This window comes from Channa argus, chromosome 7 (assembly GCF_033026475.1).
Source record: "Channa argus isolate prfri chromosome 7, Channa argus male v1.0, whole genome shotgun sequence".
NCBI lineage: Eukaryota > Metazoa > Chordata > Actinopteri > Anabantiformes > Channidae > Channa > Channa argus.
This window is the reverse complement of record NC_090203.1, coordinates 14,623-35,508: the sequence shown is the minus strand read 5'-3', so window position 1 is coordinate 35,508 and position 20,886 is coordinate 14,623. Positions and strand designations below refer to the sequence as shown.

Genomic DNA, 20,886 nt, shown 5'->3' with positions numbered 1-20,886 from the left:
AACGTGCACAAAGTGCAGATGCTTATCAGTTAGGTTGAGAATTTTATCTGAAACTTTTTTATTTGAAACTTTAACATTTAGAGTAAAACCCTGGACTTTTAAATAATTTCTATATTTCAATGCTGGTCTGATTATTATTATTACAGTTATTATTATTATTATTATTATTATTATTATTTTACAAATGGATAAACCTAAAAAATAATATTATCTAAATTAAAAGATAAAAATTTAAATATCAACTTAATTATAAAAAATAAACACTTGAAAATGTATCCAACAGAGACTTTTTGGGATGTTTATTTTTTATATCAATTAATTTTTCTAATGAGATGATGAAAACATATTTTTAAAGATTAATTCCATAAAGTTTATAATACAAACATTTTTTAAATATACGTTTCAATTTAGAATTACCAAACACAAATGCTGGACAAATTTCACTTCAACTTTATTTTTATAGCACCAATTATGAAAACAAAGCCATCTCAAGGCACTTCATATAATAAATTAAAGACTATAACATTGTATAGGAAAAAAACGTAAAGGAAAAGCAAGCCCTAGGCTTGGAGAGGACAAGTGGAGAGGAAAGGTTTTTTGCTTTAACAGAAGAAACAAGTTTGGTTAAGTGGAAAGTGGAGAGAGAAAAGAAAAGAGCAACAAAAGCAACAACAAAACACTGGGCAGGTTGTGCACTGGAAAATACAAAGCTCCAAAGCTACAGAAAGGGACAGACAGAAGGAGACAGAGAATGACAAAGATAACTATGGGAGAAAACACACAGAGTTAATGTCATACAGTGGTGACAATTGTGAGAGGAGAAGAGAGAGGGACAAGAGGAGGAAAGAATCTCAGTGCATCGGGGGGTGTGTCTTTTAAAAATTTTTAAAAACAAAGACAAAAAAAAACCTTCCTTTCTGTTCTTTCATGCACTTCCATCTCGTGAAATATAAACACTTTTTTGATAGGGCTTTGCTTTTAATATTTTTCTCCTTGACTTTTTTTTTGCTTTGCATTTTTGCTTGCCTTGTACCTCGGTACGTGTAAGTCACTTTGGATAAAAGCGTTTGCTAAATGACTAAATGTAAATATTAATGTCCCCCAGCAGTCTAACCCTATAGCAGCATGACTATAATTACCTGTAAGCTTTATCAAAGAGGAAGGTTTTAAAGTAGAGAGGGTGTCTGCTTCCTGAATCTGATCTGGGAGCTGGTTTCACAGGAGAGGAGCTTGATAGTTAAAGGCTCTGCCTCCCATTTTACCTTTGGAAATTCTGGGAACCACAACTAGGCGTGCATTCTGAGATCAAAGTGGCCTACTGGGATGATGTAGTACTGTAAGGTCTTTTATATATGATGGAGCTTGACAGTTTTGAGCTCTATATGTACGAAGCAAGGTTTTAAATTCTATTCTAGATTTTATGGGAAGCCAATGGAGAGAAGCTAGTGAAGGCAAATATGCTAATTCCAGTCAGCAATTTCATGTTGCCTGTTTTAAGTTGCGTGTTTATGAACTATACCATGGAGATTGCCTCTTATGGTTTACTGCCTTTAGGAGTAACACCATCGAATATCGTACGTAGTGAAGCTGCAGAATTGTCAAAAAGATAATCAACTTGTACAGGAGTAAAGTTAACATGGCCACTCTCCATTGTCTTGACACATGGTGAAGCAAATGATGAAAGAATAATTTCCTTATATTTGTTTACAGCATTTTCATTTAAAGCACGTATTGTAGTGGGATTTTTGCTGTATAGTCCATTATTGTATATTCAAATGTTATTACAAAATGGTCATACAAAAGAGGATTATGAGGATATACTGTAAATTACCAGTCTCAATGTTATATTTAAGGACAAGATCTAAGGTGTGACTAAAATATTGGGTTTATTTACATTTTGGGAAAAACCATTTGAATCTAATTATGAATTAAACGCAGTATTGAGGCAGTTACTGTCAGGATCTACATGAATGTTAAAGTCACCCAATATAATGACTTTACCTGTACTAAGCAGTAATTCTGAGAGAAAATCGAAAAATTCATTCAAAAACTCAGAATAAGGGACTGGAGGACGATATACAATAACAAATAATAGTGGTTTTGAGTTTTTTGTTTTGGGGAATTTGTTCTGTAAGAGAATTATTCTTAACTTTTATTAGGAATGTAACCAAATATATAAAGTTTTCACTTTCAAAGCTCGCGCTAGCCGACCGCCGCTGCCTAGCCTCCTGCTAGCGAATGTGCGGTCCCTGGAAAAAAAACTGCACGAGGTACGAGCCAGGATTACAACTCAACGGGAAATCAGAAAGTGCTGCGCCCTGATTTTCACCGAGACCTGGCTCTCAGACAAAGTCCCAGAGGACGCCATTCAGCTACAGACTCACTCTGTTCACCGAGGCGATCGAATTGCCAGGTCCGGTAAGCCTAAAGGGGGAGGTGTGTGTGTGTTTGTCAACAACTCGTGGTGTGGACATATACAGACGGTTGATGAGCACTGTTCGCAAGATGCGGAGTTTCTACTGCTAAAGTGCCGTCCTTATTATTTACCAAGGGAATTTACTGCTGTGTTTTTGGCCACCGTTTACATCCCCCCGCGAGATAACTCCACGGCAGCGCTCAGCAAACTCCATGACGTCATCAGCGCGTTAGAAACCGCTCATCCAGAAGCTGTTTTTATTGTTGCTGGCGACTTCAAACAATGTAGTTTACGGACTGTATTCCCCAAATACCACCAGCATGTGGACATTCCCACCCGTAATAAGAACACTCTCGATCATGTTTACATTAACATACGTGGTGCATACAGGGCTGCACCCCGCCCCCACTTTGGACACTCAGACCACATCTCTTTATTCCTGTACCCTGCTTACAGACAAAGACTGAAACAAGCACACCCTGTCACCAAACAGGTTAAACTCTGGACCCCAGAGTCTGAGAGCACCCTGCAGGACTGTTTTGCTCTGACAGACTGGGATGTGTTTAAAGCTGCAGCCACTCTGGAGGACTCTTCCATCAGCAATGAAAGCGAGTAAAAAGCAGCGAAGTATGGACTAAGAAAAGCCATCATAGCGGCCAAGAGGTGTAAAGAGAGAAGCTGGACAGCTTCTATTCTGCTGCTGACTCTGGGCTTTGTAAATGGTAAACTGTCAATGGTCACTTATATAGCGCTTTTATCCAAAGCGCTTCACAATGTTGATTCCCATTCACCCATTAACACACACTCACACACCGTTGGTGGTGGCTGCCATGCAAGGTGCTCACCTGACCCCCGGGAGCAACTTGGGGTTCAGTGTCTTGCCCAAGGACACTTTGACATGTAGCCGGGAGCAGGGATTGAACCACTGACCCTGTGGTCCATGGACGACAGCCTTACCAACTGGGGGCGGATGTGTCAAGGCCTGCAGCACATCACAGACTACAGGACCACCACCAACAACATCACCTCAAAAGACAGCCTGCTGGACGACCTCAACACATTCTACAACCGCCTTGAGGCCCCCAGCTACACTGCAGAGAGGGGGCTCACACACACCTGGACCACCCAACCCCCCTCCCCTCCACCAACTGTCTCAACAACCCACGTACACAAAGCTCTGAGGAAGATCAACCCCCACAAAGCAGCAGGACCAGACAACATTCCTGGGCGAGCCCTCATAGCCAACGAGCTGGCTGATGTTCTCACCTCCATCTTCAACCTCTCCCTCAGCCGGTGCACTGTTCCTTCATGCTTTAAGACCACGACCATCGTCCCCCTGCCTAAGAAGAGCCCACCCACCTGCTTGAATGACTAAAGGCCAGTGGCACTCACTCCAATCATCATGAAGTGTTTCGAGAGAGTGGTGCTGGCCCACATTCAGAGCAGCATACCAAACACTATTGACCCCCTGCAGTATGCCTACCGACCCAACAGGTCCACCTTGGATGCCATCGCTTCTGCCATCCACTATTCCCTCTCTCCTCTGTAAAATAAGGACTCATACCTAAGGATACTCTTCATCGACTACAGCTCCGCCTTCAACACGGTCATTCCCCACAAACTTACCCACAAACTGTCCTCGCTTGGTCTGCACCCCACCCTCTGTGAGTGGCTTCTAGACTTCCTGACTGGCAGGCCTCAGTCTGTCAGGATTGGTAATAGGACTTCAACCAGTATCATCACAAACATTGGCACTCCACAGGGTTGTGTACTCAGCCCCATCCTCTACACCCTGTTCACCTACGACTGTGTCGCCTCAGACAAGGACAACATCATCCTGAAGTTTGCGGACGACACCGCAGTCATAGGAGGCATCGCTGGCGGTGACGAGGCAGCCTACAGAAGGGAGCTGGCTAGTCTGGTGTCATGGTGTGGCGACAACAACCTGACCCTCAACACGGACAAGACAAAGGAGATGATGGTGGACATGAGAAAGAAGAGGAGAATGCATCAGCCACTGTTCATCCAGGAGCTTGAAATGGAGAGGTTGAGCAACTTTAAATACCTGGGTGTCCATATAAGTGAGGACCTCACTTGGACACCTCACATCACGCAGCTGGTCAAGAAGGTCCAACAGCGGCTGTATTTTCTGAGGAGGCTGAGGAAGTTTGGCATGTCGCCTAAGATCCTCAGCAATTTCTACAGCTGCTTCATCGAGAGTGTCCTGACCAACTGCATCACTGTGTGGTACGGCAGCACTACTGTCATGGACCGCAAACGCCTGAGGGTAGAGAGAGTGGTGAAGACTGCGCAGAAAATCACCAGAACTCCACTGCCCTCTCTGCAGAGCATCTACCATCGCAGAGTCCACAGGAGAGCTGCTTCCTCAAAGACCCCTCCCAACCCCAGCACGGACTGTTCACACTTCTACCCTCAGGACGGAGGTACAGAAGTGTGAAATGCAGGACTTCAAGACTGAAGAACCCTTTTCCCCTCTGCCATCAGACTCCTAAACAGCTGATAGGAGTTTGCAATCATTGACATAACTGCTTACATGGACATAACTGTTTACATGGACATAACTGTTTACATTGATTTACATTTTTGCTTCTTTATTTCAGAACTGCACTACCTCCTGCACTACCTCACTTTTCATTGCCTTTATGCAGAACTGCACTACCTCACCTTTATTCCCTTTATTGCTCTTATTTTTAATTTATTTTTTTTCTATTTTTATTTTACTTTACTGTATAACATTTATTGTGGATGGCAAAGTAACAATTTCATTGTACAGGGAAACATGCTTTCTGTCTGTGCATATGACATTACACTTTGAAACTTGAATCTTAAGTAAATGTATTTGTAAATTTTAGAGCATTTTAATTTTCTGTTATTTTATACTTCCATTACATTTTTCAGATATGTTCATTAAATTTAGTTGCTGATACTTGGTAGTTGCTGATATAATGCTTTACAGGAGTAGTGTGAATGCAGTAGTATTTGTGCATTGTGATTTTTCTGCTTCTAATGAGGTAAATATGTGAAAAAAACGGGACTCCTGTAATGTCAGCTTTCCTGCATAATTTCCTTACAAGGTCAATAACGTATTAAAAAATAAAGTAAAGTCATTGTAGTGTAGTTATTGTAACTTTAAACGAAGAGTACGGGTTGCCCTTTATTATGACATTTAAAAAAAAAAAAAATCCAGTTTTGTTTTGAAAATATTATGGTTTGCGTCACTTTCCGTGGAGGGAATTTAACCCGGAAGAAGGCGTCGTCCTGAGTTGGGAGTTGTCTGCATCAGGAAGCGACGGAACCCTGGACCAGAACCAGACGCATATATTCATATTATATTTACGGCGTTCGGACCAAGAGGCCGCATTCCAGTTAAGACTAACCCGGAGCCACAGTATTAAAAGTTTGAGTTGAAAAATTAATCAAATTTTCCGTTTTCTTAATTGTTAATAGCCATCAGGTAGCCTCCTATTAACAGGGAAACAACGTTAACTCTGTTAAGTGAAATCGGGTTCGACCTGCAAGTGTGTTTTCTCTCGGAGACTCGTACAGGTGAGAAGGATCCCTTAGGTCTACCTGGCCTGGTCCCTGTTAGCTCCGAGCTTTGCTAACTTGCTAGCAGGGCGGTGGTCGGATGTTAGCTTTAGCTAACATTAGCAAAACGTCGGTCTTAAAACCTGATTAATAGGGGAGGCATTGTGGCTCTAAACAAGTACTTATCCAGAGTAAAAACTACAGCTGATAAATGTAACTCGAAAATGAGGTATTAACTAAACAAATCTATTTTGTAAGACTATGGTGGGTTGACCAAAATCCCTCTACGGGGTCCAGGGGCATGCTCCCTGTAGTAGTGTAAAGTACATTTTAAAGTAAAATGTAGCAATCGGTAGCAGTTTATCAGAAACATTAAGATCCTAGCTCTATAAAGAACTGTGTGGTCTTGTTAACAAGTATGGGCCATAATAATGATATAAACAGTCTATATGCTTAAAATTATTTTTAGGGTCAGTGAGCCACAACATTTAAACGTGAGAATGTATTTTTTTTTTTTTAAATCCACAACGCGTTGTTTGGTCAGAAGATGAAGTTTCACGTTTCGGTGATAGTTTTGATTTAGCTGATTACTTGGGAATTGATGAATTGTTCTGGTTTAAACACTAAAGGGTAATTGATGTTTGAAGACTCATATCTGTGTCCCAGATATGTTCTCTCTTTTTAAAATTTTTATTAATGGTGTGAACAATGTGTTTGAGGGTAAGAAAACACAGGCAGGTAGTGATTGCCAAACAAGGCTTTCTTAAAGCAATGGAGCTTCAGCGCCAAATGCTTAGCCAAGTTTCATTCCTTAAAGCCTCTTTTAATACGATGTTAACTAGTGACACCTAGTGGCTAAAGAAAATAACTGACACTGAATTAAAGAGGAACGGTCTTGCAATTGGCAGTTGAGTGGCCATAAATATGTTACACGACTGCATATTATATTACATTTAAAACTGTCGTTATTTTCTTTCATGCAGACCTATTTGTTCGATTCGCTGCAAAACCTCTGCTTTTTAATATTTTCAAACTCTGAGTTTGAAAATAACCAACAAAAAACCAACTGAACAACCACATGCACAAATGTTTTAAGTATGGTGATCTTGCATCCACAACTGGAATCACAAACTGAAACTGTCATGTGATACTGAAACTGCCATAATTACACATCATACTGTTTGGAGCCCCTGTCACTACAAGCAAGTTAATTTTGAAACTTGTCATACACAAATTTTTGTTAATCTGTAAGTATTAGGGATTGTGTTGTGAACTATTTTCAGCCACAGATGAATCCAAATACAGATGTAGTGCAGCTTTCAGTATCTCATTAGTCAATAGGTCTGTTATTTCCTGAAGTAAGGGTGATTAGTATGTTTCACTCTTAGACAGTCAAAATAGTGTTTGTGGTGATGGATACATAACCACTGATGTGTGTTGAGCTTACGTGCTGCTGTTTATTCTGCAGTAGAAGAAGATGAGTGGAGGTGTGAACAGCATCGAGGCCGTGAAGAAGAAGATCAAAGTCCTGCAGGAGCAGGCAGAAGAGGCAGACGAGAGAGCAGAGAGGCTACAGAGGGAGGTGGAGAAGGAGAAGAGGAGCCGAGAGGAGGTACACACCTATAAGACAGATGTACAGATGCAAGAGGAGGTTTCTTTTTGTCAGTGTGTGTGTGTGTTAACAGTGAGATTAATAAAACAGAACTTTAGTTCATGGAAAACCTTTCTTCAACATCAGACACTTCACTTCAGACTCTTCTATGGTTCAACAGGACCTGAAATACATTTTTCCAAAGGTTTTGTTTGTAGTATAATTTGCTGGACAGTAAAATCCTCATAACTCCATTGGTGTTAAGGAAATCCCACGAGAACATAAATTCTTGCGTGTTCTTATGGCGAAACAAATATGAAAGTGACCAGTGTTTAATAAACAGCAGCTTTTGCTGAAAGGAACAAAAAGATGAGGGACTATAAAAAGACTAACAAAACACACATTTGGGCTGAGATCCTGGCTTGAGAATCACAGACCGCATGGACTAACATCTACAGAGGAATTTGGAGGTAAAAAATAACTGGTAAAACCAAGCCAACTTTAGATAGAATTCTAGTTACTATATATAACCCTTGTTATTGCTGACCTCATTCACAAATGTTAAACGTTATTGTGTAACATGAGAATGACTCTTAATCACTAGACCTTAAGATTTTTAGCACAGCAAAGCTTGCAGTTGGCTTTACTTTTATCGCAATCAGTTATCTGCTGTAAACCACTGATATTTGTTCACCCTGACCTACCTGCGGAAGTTGACGTGAAGTTTTAGAGTACGCAAAGGCAGGGTTGGGCCTAATACCCGATACTGGTACTGCATTAAAACATGACTATATTTACATGATGGCTGACATAGCATAGTATGTTGTATAATAGATGGTTGACCCAGTGTCTGCTTTATGGTGTCTGCTTAACAACGTCCTTAATTTTTTATTTATTATTTTTTTTAAATTTAAGGTCTTAAAATTTCTTTGATAGACACATTTTAATATGCAAGGTCTTTTGACATGACTTATAACTCCCAAGATCATAATGGCTCAGGGTATTAGGTTATTTATTTTAATTAGTTTTTCAATCCTGATGGAATGCACTGTTTTCTGAACTAGATTCCTGTTTGGTATGGTGCCTTGTGCTCTCACAATGTTCTTAAAAATGTAAAACTCATCAAGTCTAAAGTTTCAGAACAGATGTGTTTTTTTTTATGGGCAGCCTAATTGATGTTTGTAACCTACAGCTACAACCTAAAAAAACTGATAAGAGTGCAGCCACACCACATGTTGATTAAATACATATTTACACATTACCAACCACTACGTTTGGTACAGCTTTTTATTGACATGGTGAGAATGAAACTTTAATTGGGAAAATGTGAAAATGATGTGATGGCTTTACAAGTCTCTCTCTGCCACAGCTTCTCTGCTTTCAACAAATCCTATAGACTAGTGTCTTACCTTAAACAATATTTGGTTTCCCCACAGTGTTAACAATCCTGTCTAGTCTGAAGATCCTGAGCATTAACGTTAACATCATTGGTGCTACCATTTTGGCTAATCCTTTCTGTACACGTGTTTTTTACCCTTCTTTGAGGGGCTTCTTACATTAGTTTTTACTTCACAGACTCATTATTTCTGTTTAATTAAAGCTACATAAAATAAAGTAAATATTGTCAGTTGGCTATGTTAAATAAGCTACTAATGGGTACCATAACATTTCATTATAAAAAGCCTTCAATTGTTTCAGATGGGAAAGATTTTAGAAGACTGGGGTTTAATGTTAAACCAGTCTGAATTTCAGATCACATGCTGCATTAATAATTTCTGACACACATAATTTTACCAGTCTCATTGAATAGATGGAGTGAATTTCACTTCATTACCCCCCATTAGTGTGTTCATTTCATGCTATTAAATAACACCATGTAAATTTCTTTTCTATAACCCACTGTGCCTCCTCAAAGATATATAGCCCTTGTTTGGAAGTTATAAATAAATGTGAAATACATTTTTTTTTTTTTTTTTTTTTTTTTTTTTTTGGAAGTACTAATTCGGAACTGATGTTCATTTCCCAACCTGGTGGTCAACCCGAACATGTTGGGAGTAGTACTGCAGCATAAAAAGAACTTAAGCACTTGCTCAAGATTCTTCTATTACTCAATACTTTTTCAAAATGTAATTCAGAGCAACAAGACATATTAGCCGTTTAATGATAATAAAATTTATAAAAAAAAACAACACAATTTCTATTTAATAATAAAGTATGACAAAATCTCTTGGTTGGAGTCAAACTGGGTGTATAAAGAATGAGTTGGTCAGGGGGACATCCTCTGGCCAGAGAAAAATGAAGGGCAAAACTGAAATAGGGGGCTATTGAGTTTAGAGGTGGAGGAAAAGTATTCTCTAGGGTCCTCTGAAGCAGGCAGTGTGCTGAACTTGTTCATGTGGTCCATCATGGGTCATAATGAATTGTATGTCTACAGTTCTAAGCTACATGACAGCCCCATCAGAATGCTGATGTTGTAAATCCTAGCAGTCTAACTACTCGATCCACAAACTTTCCACTTCTCACTTCTGTCTTCATCAGCATGCAGGAGATGTTGATTTTCTACGCAGGGGCAGGAGGGTGGGTTTTGTGGGTCATTCTTATTGAGGGTGTTCAATTATGGGGAAAAAAACTAACCCATTTTTTAATTCATTGCTATTCTCCTTTGAACATTTATTGATTCATAACAAGATAGACGAGCTAAGTGCATTAGCCTGGAGTCAAAGGAAATACCAGGAGTGTAGTTTGAATATTTGAGTCCTGACCACAATGTCTCAATTTAAGGATTGCCCTCACTATAAACTCAGGTGGCTGTAATCATGTTCCCGTTGGCAAAACTCTCCCAAAATTCACCCAGAATGTGACCTGTAAGACGAGAGAGGAGAGGACCCTAGAGTCACTCTATGCTAATGTGGAGGATGCACATAGCTCTACCCTAAGTTAGGGTTAAGTAAGAAAAAACCCCAACCCATAAAAATAATAAATGAAATAAAAACAATACTATTTGACCATTTAGTTCCCCTCCTTTTTACAGAAGTGGGGGGTGAGTTGAACAGTTTATTGGCCATTGGGAGAAAGGATCTCCTGTGTTCTGTTTAGCACTTAACTGTGATCAGTGTCTGGCTGAAAGTGGTCCTCTGTGCAGCTGGCATGCAGTTGAGCAGGTGGGAGGGATTGTCCATGTTTGGACAATTTGGTGTTTCTTACCTTTTATGTGCCTCTGGATGCTACCTACATTTACATGTAGTCATTTAGCAGACGCTTTTATAAAAAGCGACAAGTGAGATACAAGGCAAGCTGCCTGTGACCACGAAGTCAGTGAGCAGATGGGCAGAGGACAGTTATGTAGCACTGAAGAGTTTTAAGGCAAAAGACTGAAATGCACTCTGAGGCCACATGGAGAGGATAAGATGGGTTTACATTGTCCATATGACTACATCAACTTCTGTGTAGAAAGAATTGTCCCAGCAAGAACCGTCCAGTGCTGTCCAAACAATAAGCCGTGGGTAACGAGAGTACCAAGCGGTGGTGCTTACATCACACGTTATGAAGACCGTTAAAAAACTCATCCTGGAGTGACTCTGGCCCATACTTAGGCCCAACCTGGACCCTTTTCAGTTTGCTTACCAGACCTAGCTAGGAGTTGAGGATGCCATCATCTACCTGCTGAACTGCGCATTTGCCATTCTGGAGAAGCCCGCAAGCACTGAGAATCCTGTTTTTTGATTGAATTGGTGACTATCTGACTGGCAAACCACAGTATGTACATCTGCTGCATGGTGTGTCAGAGTGGTGAGTAACAATTGTGTCCCACAAGGGACAGTCCTCTCTCCCTTCCTCTTCACCCTTTAGACCACTGATTTTAAGCTACCGGACAGAGTCGTGCTATATTCAAAAGTTTTCTGATCACTCTGGTCAGACTCGGGTCCCTCTCTCAAACCATGCTGAGGATGGTTTGAGTCTGTGGTTGCCAGTTTGATTCTGCTTGTTGTGTGATGGGGCAGTGGACGGAGGGCTGCAGCTACCAATAGACTGATCAGAAGGGCAAGTGGGGATTGAGCTAGAATTTATTACAGCAATGTCAAGCAGAAGAAGGCTGACCAAGCTGCGATGGATAATGGAGAATGGTTCCCATCCTCTGCATGACATGCCGGTGACAAACGAGCACCTTCAGTGCAAGGCTCATACTACCAAAGTGCAGTACTGAGTGATACAGGAAGTCTTTCCTTCCTGTGGCCATCAAGCTTTATAACTCCTTCCTCTGATATCAGACACTAAATTTTTAACTTTATAATTCATTTATTGTATTCCTTTTTATATGTGTTGTGTTCTTATGCACAATTTCCTACTCTGGCATGGAGTATCTTGTACGAAAGCCATTTACCCCCGGGATCAATAAAGTATTTCTGATTCTGATAAAGTCCTGTGGTTGATCCTTGCTGCGCATGTTCTCAGTAACATTAAACATTTATCATCTGAATATCACATGTATACAGTTGTCACTCTTTGTTCAGTCCTAACTGAATGGCATACAATGTTTAAAAAAAAATTTCTGGGAAACTATACATTTCATTACAAATTGCAAAAAAAATCGCATTTTCAAAAGTCAAGTAGATGACTTCCGTCTTAATCATGACACCTCAGTTAACCTTGATGTAATGGTTGTCTATGAAGACCCTCAGCGGTTCACTCGCCTGTCCTGATTCAGGTTGGTCAGCTGACTTGACGATAGCAGATCTAGAGAATGTGTCCATTGAAGGAATGGGTTGAAAAGAAGGCAACACTGTTATGAGCTTTGTTTGATTAGGGATGAACAGTGAACAGTGAGTGGATTCAGTTTATTTAGTCTGTCCCTGGTGGGGGACTTATGCTAATTAACTAGCTAGCTGCTGTTTGCAGTCTGTCAACATGTTTGTTCGGATGTCATTTCAACACATACTGTAGTTGAATCAATGTTGGTGAGCAAAGTCAGTGTCTGTCCTAACCATGATCATTATATGTTGCAGTAAGGTACTACAAACAGACCATGTGTGGGATAGCATTTATTCACATAAGTTCACATTATTCTTGCTCATTTGTTCTATTCTGCAAATGTAGGCCCAAAACATTGTAATGCACTGTTTTAGCCATATTCATCTGGGAAGAAAAAGAAATCCTGGTTCCTCATATTTTACCTAAAAACTAACACTCATGGGTCAACATTGGGTACGTAGATAATGTTGGGTAATTAGCACTCACCTTTGCATTGACGGTGAAGAACTTTGGATGCTTCACCCTCCCAAATGGCTGAATTGTCTGTCCACACTGAAAGTTGGTATTAGTTATTTATACATCTACAAGCTTTCATCCTGGCAGTAGTGTAAGGGAAGGGGGTTCATATAACATTATGTAGACACTGTAAAAGTCGAGCCCTAATAAGGACTTTTTAGTTACTGAAACACTATGCTTGGTATTGTATTTAGATCGAACAGATGGAAAATATGAACGTCTCTACTTCAGTTTTGTGGATCAGTTTGCACTCACTGTGTGGTGTGTCCCTGCTGTTTCTTCCAGGCAGAGGCGGAGGTAAGCTCTCTGGGTCGTCGTCTGCAGCTGATGGAGGAGAATCTGGACCGAGCTCAGGAGAGACTGGCTACTGCCCTGCACAAACTGGACGAGGTAGAAAAGGTCGCGGATGAGAGCGAGAGGTCAGATTCCTTTTGTCTGAGACACAGGTAAGCCTATGATGTAGTTTGCTTCAGATACTGACATACTCACTGCCCCCCCACCTTCCAGAGGAATGAAGGTGATAGAGAACCGAGCTCTGAAGGATGAGGAGAAGATGGAGCAGTTGGAGGTTCATCTGAGAGAAGCCAAACTGATTGCTGAGGAGGCCGACAGGAAGTACGAGGAGGTCAGGAAATGCAACGTGCATGTGTATAATCACATACACACATCTTACCTGACCACATGCACACACAATTACATTATAGTGTTTATCTTGGCACAGACGCACCAAGCTGACAGTCGAACTAGCATCAGGCACTTGGGATCCTCAATTAGCCTAGTCTTTGCCATGTGCCCCAGATGGTCACTGGTAGTCAAACTGCAGTCTGTGGTTTTTCGACTAACACAACACGTTGGATTGGCATCAGCCCATTGGTGAAAGAGTCCACCAATCATCATTGGCAGCTTAGCAAATCAATGTACAAGAAGCGACCATGGTATTAACAATTGCAGTTCAGTTGTACTGTAGTTGTGGCTTCTTTTAATAAATGAGGTGTCTCATAACAAGTTATAAGACACATGTAGTGAGTGTTTCAAAGGTAGGTTAACAGGCTTTGTTACAGTTTGTACATGCAGTCCTAGGTTTTCCTCTCTTTCACATGCAAGTGCAAAACATGCAGCGTCTTGTTTCTGGTTCTATCAGTTCTGATGATAAAATCATCTTCGTTGTTCTGCAAGACGGACAAGTTGAAACTAAAGCTAAAACCTATTAAAGTCTAAGAGGGCCAGACAATCTATCAATGTAATACTCTTAAGTTTTGAAAAATGTCTAAATTAAAAAACATCACTCCTTCCTCTGGACTTGCCACAGTACTATCTGATTTGTTTTCTTGGAGATGTCTCCAAGTCCGTTGGCTTTGCTAGTCAACAAGCTGGAGTAGTGGTGGTTGCAATATGTGACTACAAGGGAAAAAAAAAAAACAATAAAAGGCCATCAAGACTGAATCTCAGATGTGCCAAGTCGTCTCTCTGAGACTTCATTCATCCTGTAGCATTTTGTAGCATTTAGTCTTTTTTGCTATTTTTGCACAGCTTTTCCTGTTGTTCCTGTGGTGTTGATCTTTACTACAGCCTTAATTTAGGGGGAAAAAAGTTGGGACAATGTGTAAAACATAAATGAAAACAGAATGAAATGATATGCAAATCTCAGCAACCCATATTTTATTCAGAATAGAACATAGTTTCAACATCTGATATGTTGTTTGAGATATCTGAATGGAAAATATTAGGTCATTTTGAATTTGAAGGCAGCAACAAGTTTAGAAAATGTTGGAACAGGGGCAGGAAATGGTGGAAAAGTAATGGCTGCAAAATAAAAAAAAATTGAGGAGCATTTGATAACCGAGACCATCCAGCTTGTTATCATTGGACTGTTCAAAAGCCTGCACCTCTGATGGTACAGGGGTGCATTAGTGCCTATGGCATGTGCAGCTTACACATCTGGAAAGGCACCATTATTGCTGAAAATTAAGGTTTTAGAGCAACATATGCTCCCATCCAGACAGCATCTGTTTTAGGGAAGGCTTTGCATACTTAAGCAAGTCGTTGCTAAATACTGCTAAAACATACTGCATCCGTCACAACACCATGGCTTTGGCTTCACAGGAGAAGAGTTAAGGTGATGAACCAATAGAAAACATCATAAAACAAAAACAAAAAAACAACTGACACAAAAAACACAAAATCAAACAATCCTCAACTGGTCTCCTGACTCCCCAGACATTTACAGACAGTTTTTAAAGAGGGGATGCTACCAAATGATAAACATCCCCTTGTTCCAACTTTTTTGAGATGTGTTGCTGCCATTAAATTTCAAAATTAGCTCATATTTTCCATGAAATTATAAAACATCCCAATTTTAAAATTTGATATGATGTTTGCGTTCTATTGAGTTTTTATTTAGATTTTACACATTGTCCATTTTTAAAAAAGGGTTAGGGTTAGGGGTTAGTTAATCATACATAAAAGGAGAACAGCTAGTGGTGTTTTTCTTTGTTATAGCCCATGTGGTGCTAGGGGAACAGCATGTAGTTTTAATAAAACTTTTTGAATCATTAATATTTTTTATTTTTTATTTTTTTAATATTCAATTAAATAACATTTGTTCACAATTTTGTTTGGGCATATCATCTAGGCCTACTGTAATGGTTATGAAGTGTAAAGTTTTTTTGTATTGTAAAATTGTAAATTTTGTACTGAAGAGTCTAGAATTGTGTCCCGTTAAATGTGTTAACAACATCTAAAGCCTGATACTAGAATTTATCATATGTAAAAAGAGTTAAAAAAAAGTGAATGTTTTATCAACAGGTGGCTCGAAAACTTGTGATGGTAGAGGGAGAACTGGAACGAGCTGAAGAGAGGGCTGAGCAAGCAGAGGGGTTTGTAAAACACATACACACACACACACACACACACACACACACACACACACAGCTCTGTCATTGTCCACTTTATTAGGAACACTTGCCAGTTTGGTGTTATTGAGGTGATTAGAATATTAGGAACCTATCTGTATATAACATAACCAAAAAAATGTTGTAGGCTGCAGAATCTATCCAAATAAATGTGGACCTGACTATAACATACAGCACCTGTCTTGGACCTGCCCAACACTGCTCTGATGCTTTAACTTGGACTTCATGAAATAGAATCACTTCTTTTAGCGATTTGCCTTGATGTCTTCTTTATTTTTGCTTGTGTTGTACCTCACTTGTAAGTTGCTTTAGGGGCAAAAACTTCTGCCAAATGGCTAAATGTAGAGAGACAGGTGGACAGACGGACAAAAATGGCGCTAACCCTGTGGATAGATGTAAGGTGATGTCACAGCGTTAGTGAACATAAATACGTGTTAGTCTGGAGTAGTTAGTTCAGGTAAACGCAATGAAATTATTACATCGCTTTGTTAAGGTTATGACCTAAAGGTTCTTTTTCTGTTTTCTGTTACCTGTCTTCTTGCCCTTCACTTGTCTCACTGTAAGCGGAGGTTGGAGTAGCAGTTGAGGAGTTTCGATTCAAGAGATTCAAAGTGTTTATTGTCATATGCACAGACAGAAAGCATGTTTCACTGCACAATGAAATTTTTAATTTGCCGTCGACACTAAATGTCATAGTCAAGTAAAATTAAAAATAGAAATAAAATAAAATAAGAGCAATAAAGGTGAGGTAGTGCCGTTCTTAATAAAGGCAATAAAAAGTGTAGTAGTGCAGTTCTGAATAAGGCAATAAAGTGAGGTAGTGCCATTCTTGGTGAGGTAGTGCAGTTCTTAAAAAAATGAATGTGCAAAATTGTAATTCAATGTAAACAGTTATGTCCATGGTTGCAAACTCCTGTCAGCTGTTTAGGAGTCTGATGGCAGAGGGGAAGAAAGAGTTCAGTAACCAATCACTGAAGAATCTGCAGGTGTCTGGTCATCCTGCACCTGAAGACCTGCTCACCTCCAGTGATATTAAATTTAGCTCCACCTGCTGTCAACCCAAACTTGCACGCACAGACCGTACACACACATCCCACTGACCTCTCACCTTTGACCCACAGCAAGAGCCGGATGCTGGAGGAGGAGCTGAAAACGATCTTCACTAGTTCAAAGTCTCTGGAGGCCCAGGCTGAGAAGGTAGGGGGTGGGGACTCGGGTCAGCTAGGGCCCTGTATTTTTTGCATAGCTTAACACATCAAAGCTCAAATCAGTAATGCTCGATGATCTAATTGTAGATCAGGTTGTCCAGTTATGTTGGTTCTTCAAATCACCTTAAAAAGAATTAAGCCTCTAACGCAACTGGAATCCTGATCTTCTCTGGATTTTACCCAGAGATGGTATATTTGTGAACGTGAATGTTTAATATCCGAGTGAGATGGTCCAATGAATACCAATGGTATATATCCTGTGAGCTTCCTAGTACAAAGTCAAGATTATGTCTTGACTTTGTACTTGACTTGACAATGTACCTTGTACTTTACTTTATCCTGAATTGTTTGGAGTATTTACAGTGAGCAAATAAGCGTGTGTGTGTGTGTGTGTGTGTGTGCGTGCGCAGTAAACAAAAGTTTCCCCTAAATGGCAACTCCAGGCAATGTTCAGAAGTGTCTGAACATTGTCTAGAGTTTATATGTGAAAGAAGCTTTGAATTACATATTCAATAACTTTGCACTAACATGGTTGTTTAGTAGACCACTTTTATCTACACTAGTGACAAGAACTTTCTTATATTGTTTATCACAGTTAAAATAAAATGCAAAAAGCTTCCACACAGCAGCCTACACATGAACTTGTTTAAAACTAAGTGACAACTGCATTTTGAAGTGTCAATAGTTATACTGGTTTATTGGCACTTTGCAACGCTTCTTAGCAGTACAATTTTAAGTTTTTGCAATGCACATACACAAAGGCTGTCGGTTGGATATTTAAACCTTTTTATCTCTTGCGATAAAATGCAGGATTATAACATTGTCTTTTTTTTTCTTTTTTTAAATAAATACAGTACATGTCTAGAAGTTGGCAGGACCAGATGTCCTCAAACCTATCAGTTCACTTGTTCTCTGATTTGGTCTGTCTGTCTTAGTATTCTCATAAGGAGGACCGGTACGAAGAGGAAATCAAGAACCTGAGTAACAAACTCAAAGAGGTGAGAAATATTACTGATTGGTTTGACTGGTAAACTCTTTGCATTTTGCCTTGACCTGCTGACTACTTGTGTTTCAGGCAGAAACCAGAGCTGAATTTGCAGAGCGTTCTGTTACTAAACTGGAGAAAACCATTGATGGTCTGGAAGGTAAATCTGATTACGTATTTTATTTTTAAACAGTGACCCAGGTGATGTGATGGGTGTGGGGGCCTGTCACTGTGAGGGTGTGGCCTGCTGACAGATTAACACCCTTCTGTCTTTTCAGATGGTCTGAGTGCTGCAAGAACTGCCAACATGGAGCTGCAAGCGACTCTGAATCGGACGATGGAGGAGCTCAACTCCTGCTGAATGCACCCACCTACCCAGGTGTCAGGGAATGATGTGGCCAAATACCCATGCTATTGTTGCATCAGAGAAACCTGCAGTTCTGGCGAAACCTCACCACCTTCTATTCCCAGGGTCAAACATTCCTACCCCAACTTAGTGTTGCTTTCGCAGATTCCTGCTTTGAATCTTTGTCACATTTATTGCCTATTGTCTGTCCTTCCCCCACCACCCCTTCAGTATTATGGAGGGTGAGCGAAGGGGAGCTGCTGGACTTCTGTGTTTAAAGGGAGTTTAACATTTAAAGTCAGTTAATTAACTAATCAAAGTTTCCTTTACTGAGAGAAGCTCCTGTTAGCAATTACTGTTGGTTGAAAGTAGCCAATCACAGGGAGTTATTCCACTGCCATGGTAACCAATGGGGCCAAAAGAGGTCAAAGACCCCCACCCCCACCCATTTTTGACCAGATGAACCAGAAAAGTTTAAATGTTGTTACCTGAGACACAGGGGTGTTGTCACTACTGTGATGATGTCACAGCTCATTGTAATAAATCATGTGAAACAGGGTTTTATAAAATAAAAACAGTCACTGGTTTTTAGATTCAAACGGAGACTCAAGTTTTTATTTTAATATTAAACGTGTTTAAATAAACCATGTATGCTACGTCCAAAGGTGCATCCGGAATAAATGATGAAACCAACCCCAGAACAAGTGAGAATGTCACCAACATGAGTCTTCACCACTGATTACGTTATTGATTTATAAAGCAGAGATGAGCTAATTCAGTTGCTTCCTCAGCCAGTGTCAGTAATGGCTTCAGTTGCTCATCTAACGAGGGCGCGTCAGCCTCGTTAGTGATGATCCAGTCAAAGTCCACCCCGCTGTCCAACCCGCACTCTGACTCTGTATCGTCCACACCTGGAGGACAGAAACGGGTAAACACACACCAAGAGTTAAAGTAACAGATAAACGGATAAATCTTACCTGAAGTGAAGATCCACCCCCTCTGTTGGCGTGTTTTTTCTGAACTTTGAATTCTAACACTTCGAGTCTGTCGAGGAAACTTTGACCAAAACCACTGAAGGTCTGACAGCCGGCGTGCGTCACTCACCACCTGACAAATCAGAGCACAGAGCCTCACTGCAGTTGGACATAAGATTAGTTATAAATGATAGCAATGGGTCAGTTCATATAAATTAAGTACTTAAAGTTAAGGGATCCTGTGTCTCTAGAGTTAAAATTAAAAAAAATAAAAGATGGTTGGCAGCGGTATTTTTTTCCTATTGTACTTCTTTACATTAGACGAACCTCCTTGTTGACATAAGGTAGTCTAGGTAGAGGTTTTTAAACCCCTAAATTTAAAAATTATTCAACTAAACCTTCATAAAGTGCTTTGAATTATTGCAGGGTTTGCTAAATTATTTTTAATGTTATTTAATGCTGTGTTATAACCTTTGGGACAGAGCATGTTGTAGTTGTACATAAGAGATAAAGTAATACACAGATAAATTGCTGACAACGTACCCAGACTGGTTGCCGTGCTCCTTTGGTTGCTAGATGACAAAAGAAACCGGGGTCCTGACATCGTTTTGTTTCTCCCCAGTAAATCATATTGGCCCTATACTGCTCCTTATATGGACCAGGGCCCAGTAGTTGGTCCAGGTCCAAACCATGTTCCTGCAAACATTAGTAACAATGATGATGCAACCCAGTTACCTAATCCTGGTAATGTGCACATGTACTTACTTGAGCGTACTTTTGTTTAAGGGGTCCCGACAGACGCAGGATGCAGCAAACATCAGGCCCCAAACTGAAGAAGAAGGAAAAGGGAGTTCAGCTTACAGGAATGGATCATTCACGGGTATTTACAGATGTCCCATGGCCCAGTGGTTTTATTTGTTCATCACAAGTCAAATGCACCGACTGACCTATGCCGACTTTGGATAATTAATGGGAAATAGATGTTGGACACATTGGTCACTTTTCTTTTGTTTCATAACTGCTTGTAGGAGTAGCGAAACGTTTCTAACCAAAGAGAAAGAATACAGTAGAATGAGTCGACCTTAGGATAACCAAACACCTGTAAACAACAATGTGATGCACTAACCGTTCCTGGATCAGATTCGTTACATAATCCTTTCCAGATTTCCGTTTCCCGCTGAAAACCAGAATCAGTTCGGGTTCCGAGACTTGGCCCTCCATCTGTCACCAATAATCATTGATCGATTCTCGTTTTTTTTAGACTTACGTAAATTACCTGGCTGCCGGTTCATAACATGACCCCTGTTTTGAGGATCACGCCACAATGGCTCGATACCGTAACGATCCGAGCAAACAGGATGCACCTCAAAGAAAAACTGCTCTGTGTAGAATAGCCCTCATCAGTGGGGTCAGACAGATCGATGATCGATAGAAAACATAAACTGTCGATTACATTACGCATAAAGATTGATAAAGTTGAATAAAGAACTATGGTGGAGGTGTGTCTCTACAAAGGGACAGTGTTTCAGACTTATTATGGTAACACGTGATCATCGTCAGCTTATAGGCTTAACCACTTTCCGACGAAAATGGGGGGGGGGGGGGGTTAACATAAGAACAGACTGCAGTCAAGTGGAAGT

At 40.3% G+C, this 20,886-nt stretch overlaps 2 protein-coding genes and 1 long non-coding RNA gene across 6 annotated transcripts; 1 reads left to right on the top strand and 2 right to left on the bottom strand.

Annotated features, from left to right (window-relative positions):
- The first annotated feature begins 5,657 nt into the window (after positions 1 to 5,657).
- LOC137130036 (tropomyosin alpha-4 chain-like) lies at positions 5,658 to 18,871 on the top strand. Of its 4 annotated transcripts, none has more exons than XM_067509622.1 (10): positions 5,667 to 5,802; positions 5,885 to 5,983; positions 7,437 to 7,577; positions 13,107 to 13,240; positions 13,329 to 13,446; positions 15,627 to 15,697; positions 16,855 to 16,930; positions 17,877 to 17,939; positions 18,017 to 18,086; positions 18,205 to 18,871. In XM_067509622.1, the coding sequence occupies exons 3-10, from the start codon at positions 7,443 to 7,445 to the stop codon at positions 18,285 to 18,287; spliced, it is 750 nt and encodes a 249-aa protein (XP_067365723.1). In that variant the 5' UTR covers positions 5,667 to 5,802; positions 5,885 to 5,983; positions 7,437 to 7,442; the 3' UTR covers positions 18,288 to 18,871. The 4 variants fall into 4 exon arrangements, with proteins under 4 accessions (XP_067365721.1, XP_067365723.1, XP_067365720.1 ...); XM_067509619.1 differs by having other exon boundaries at positions 5,668 to 5,802; positions 7,434 to 7,577; XM_067509620.1 differs by lacking the exon at positions 5,885 to 5,983 and having other exon boundaries at positions 5,658 to 5,802; positions 7,434 to 7,577.
- LOC137130039 (uncharacterized) lies at positions 11,463 to 13,208 on the bottom strand. The gene is made up of 3 exons (XR_010914802.1): positions 13,077 to 13,208; positions 12,792 to 12,857; positions 11,463 to 12,290 (listed from the first exon to the last, which is right to left on the bottom strand). It is a non-coding gene; the product is annotated as an uncharacterized lncRNA (long non-coding RNA).
- Positions 18,858 to 20,790, bottom strand: pmvk (phosphomevalonate kinase). Its single transcript, XM_067509623.1, has 5 exons — positions 20,373 to 20,790; positions 20,012 to 20,075; positions 19,790 to 19,942; positions 19,250 to 19,379; positions 18,858 to 19,183 (listed from the first exon to the last, which is right to left on the bottom strand). The coding sequence occupies exons 1-5, from the start codon at positions 20,465 to 20,467 to the stop codon at positions 19,017 to 19,019; spliced, it is 609 nt and encodes a 202-aa protein (XP_067365724.1). The 5' UTR covers positions 20,468 to 20,790; the 3' UTR covers positions 18,858 to 19,016.
- Positions 20,791 to 20,886: the final 96 nt, after the last annotated feature.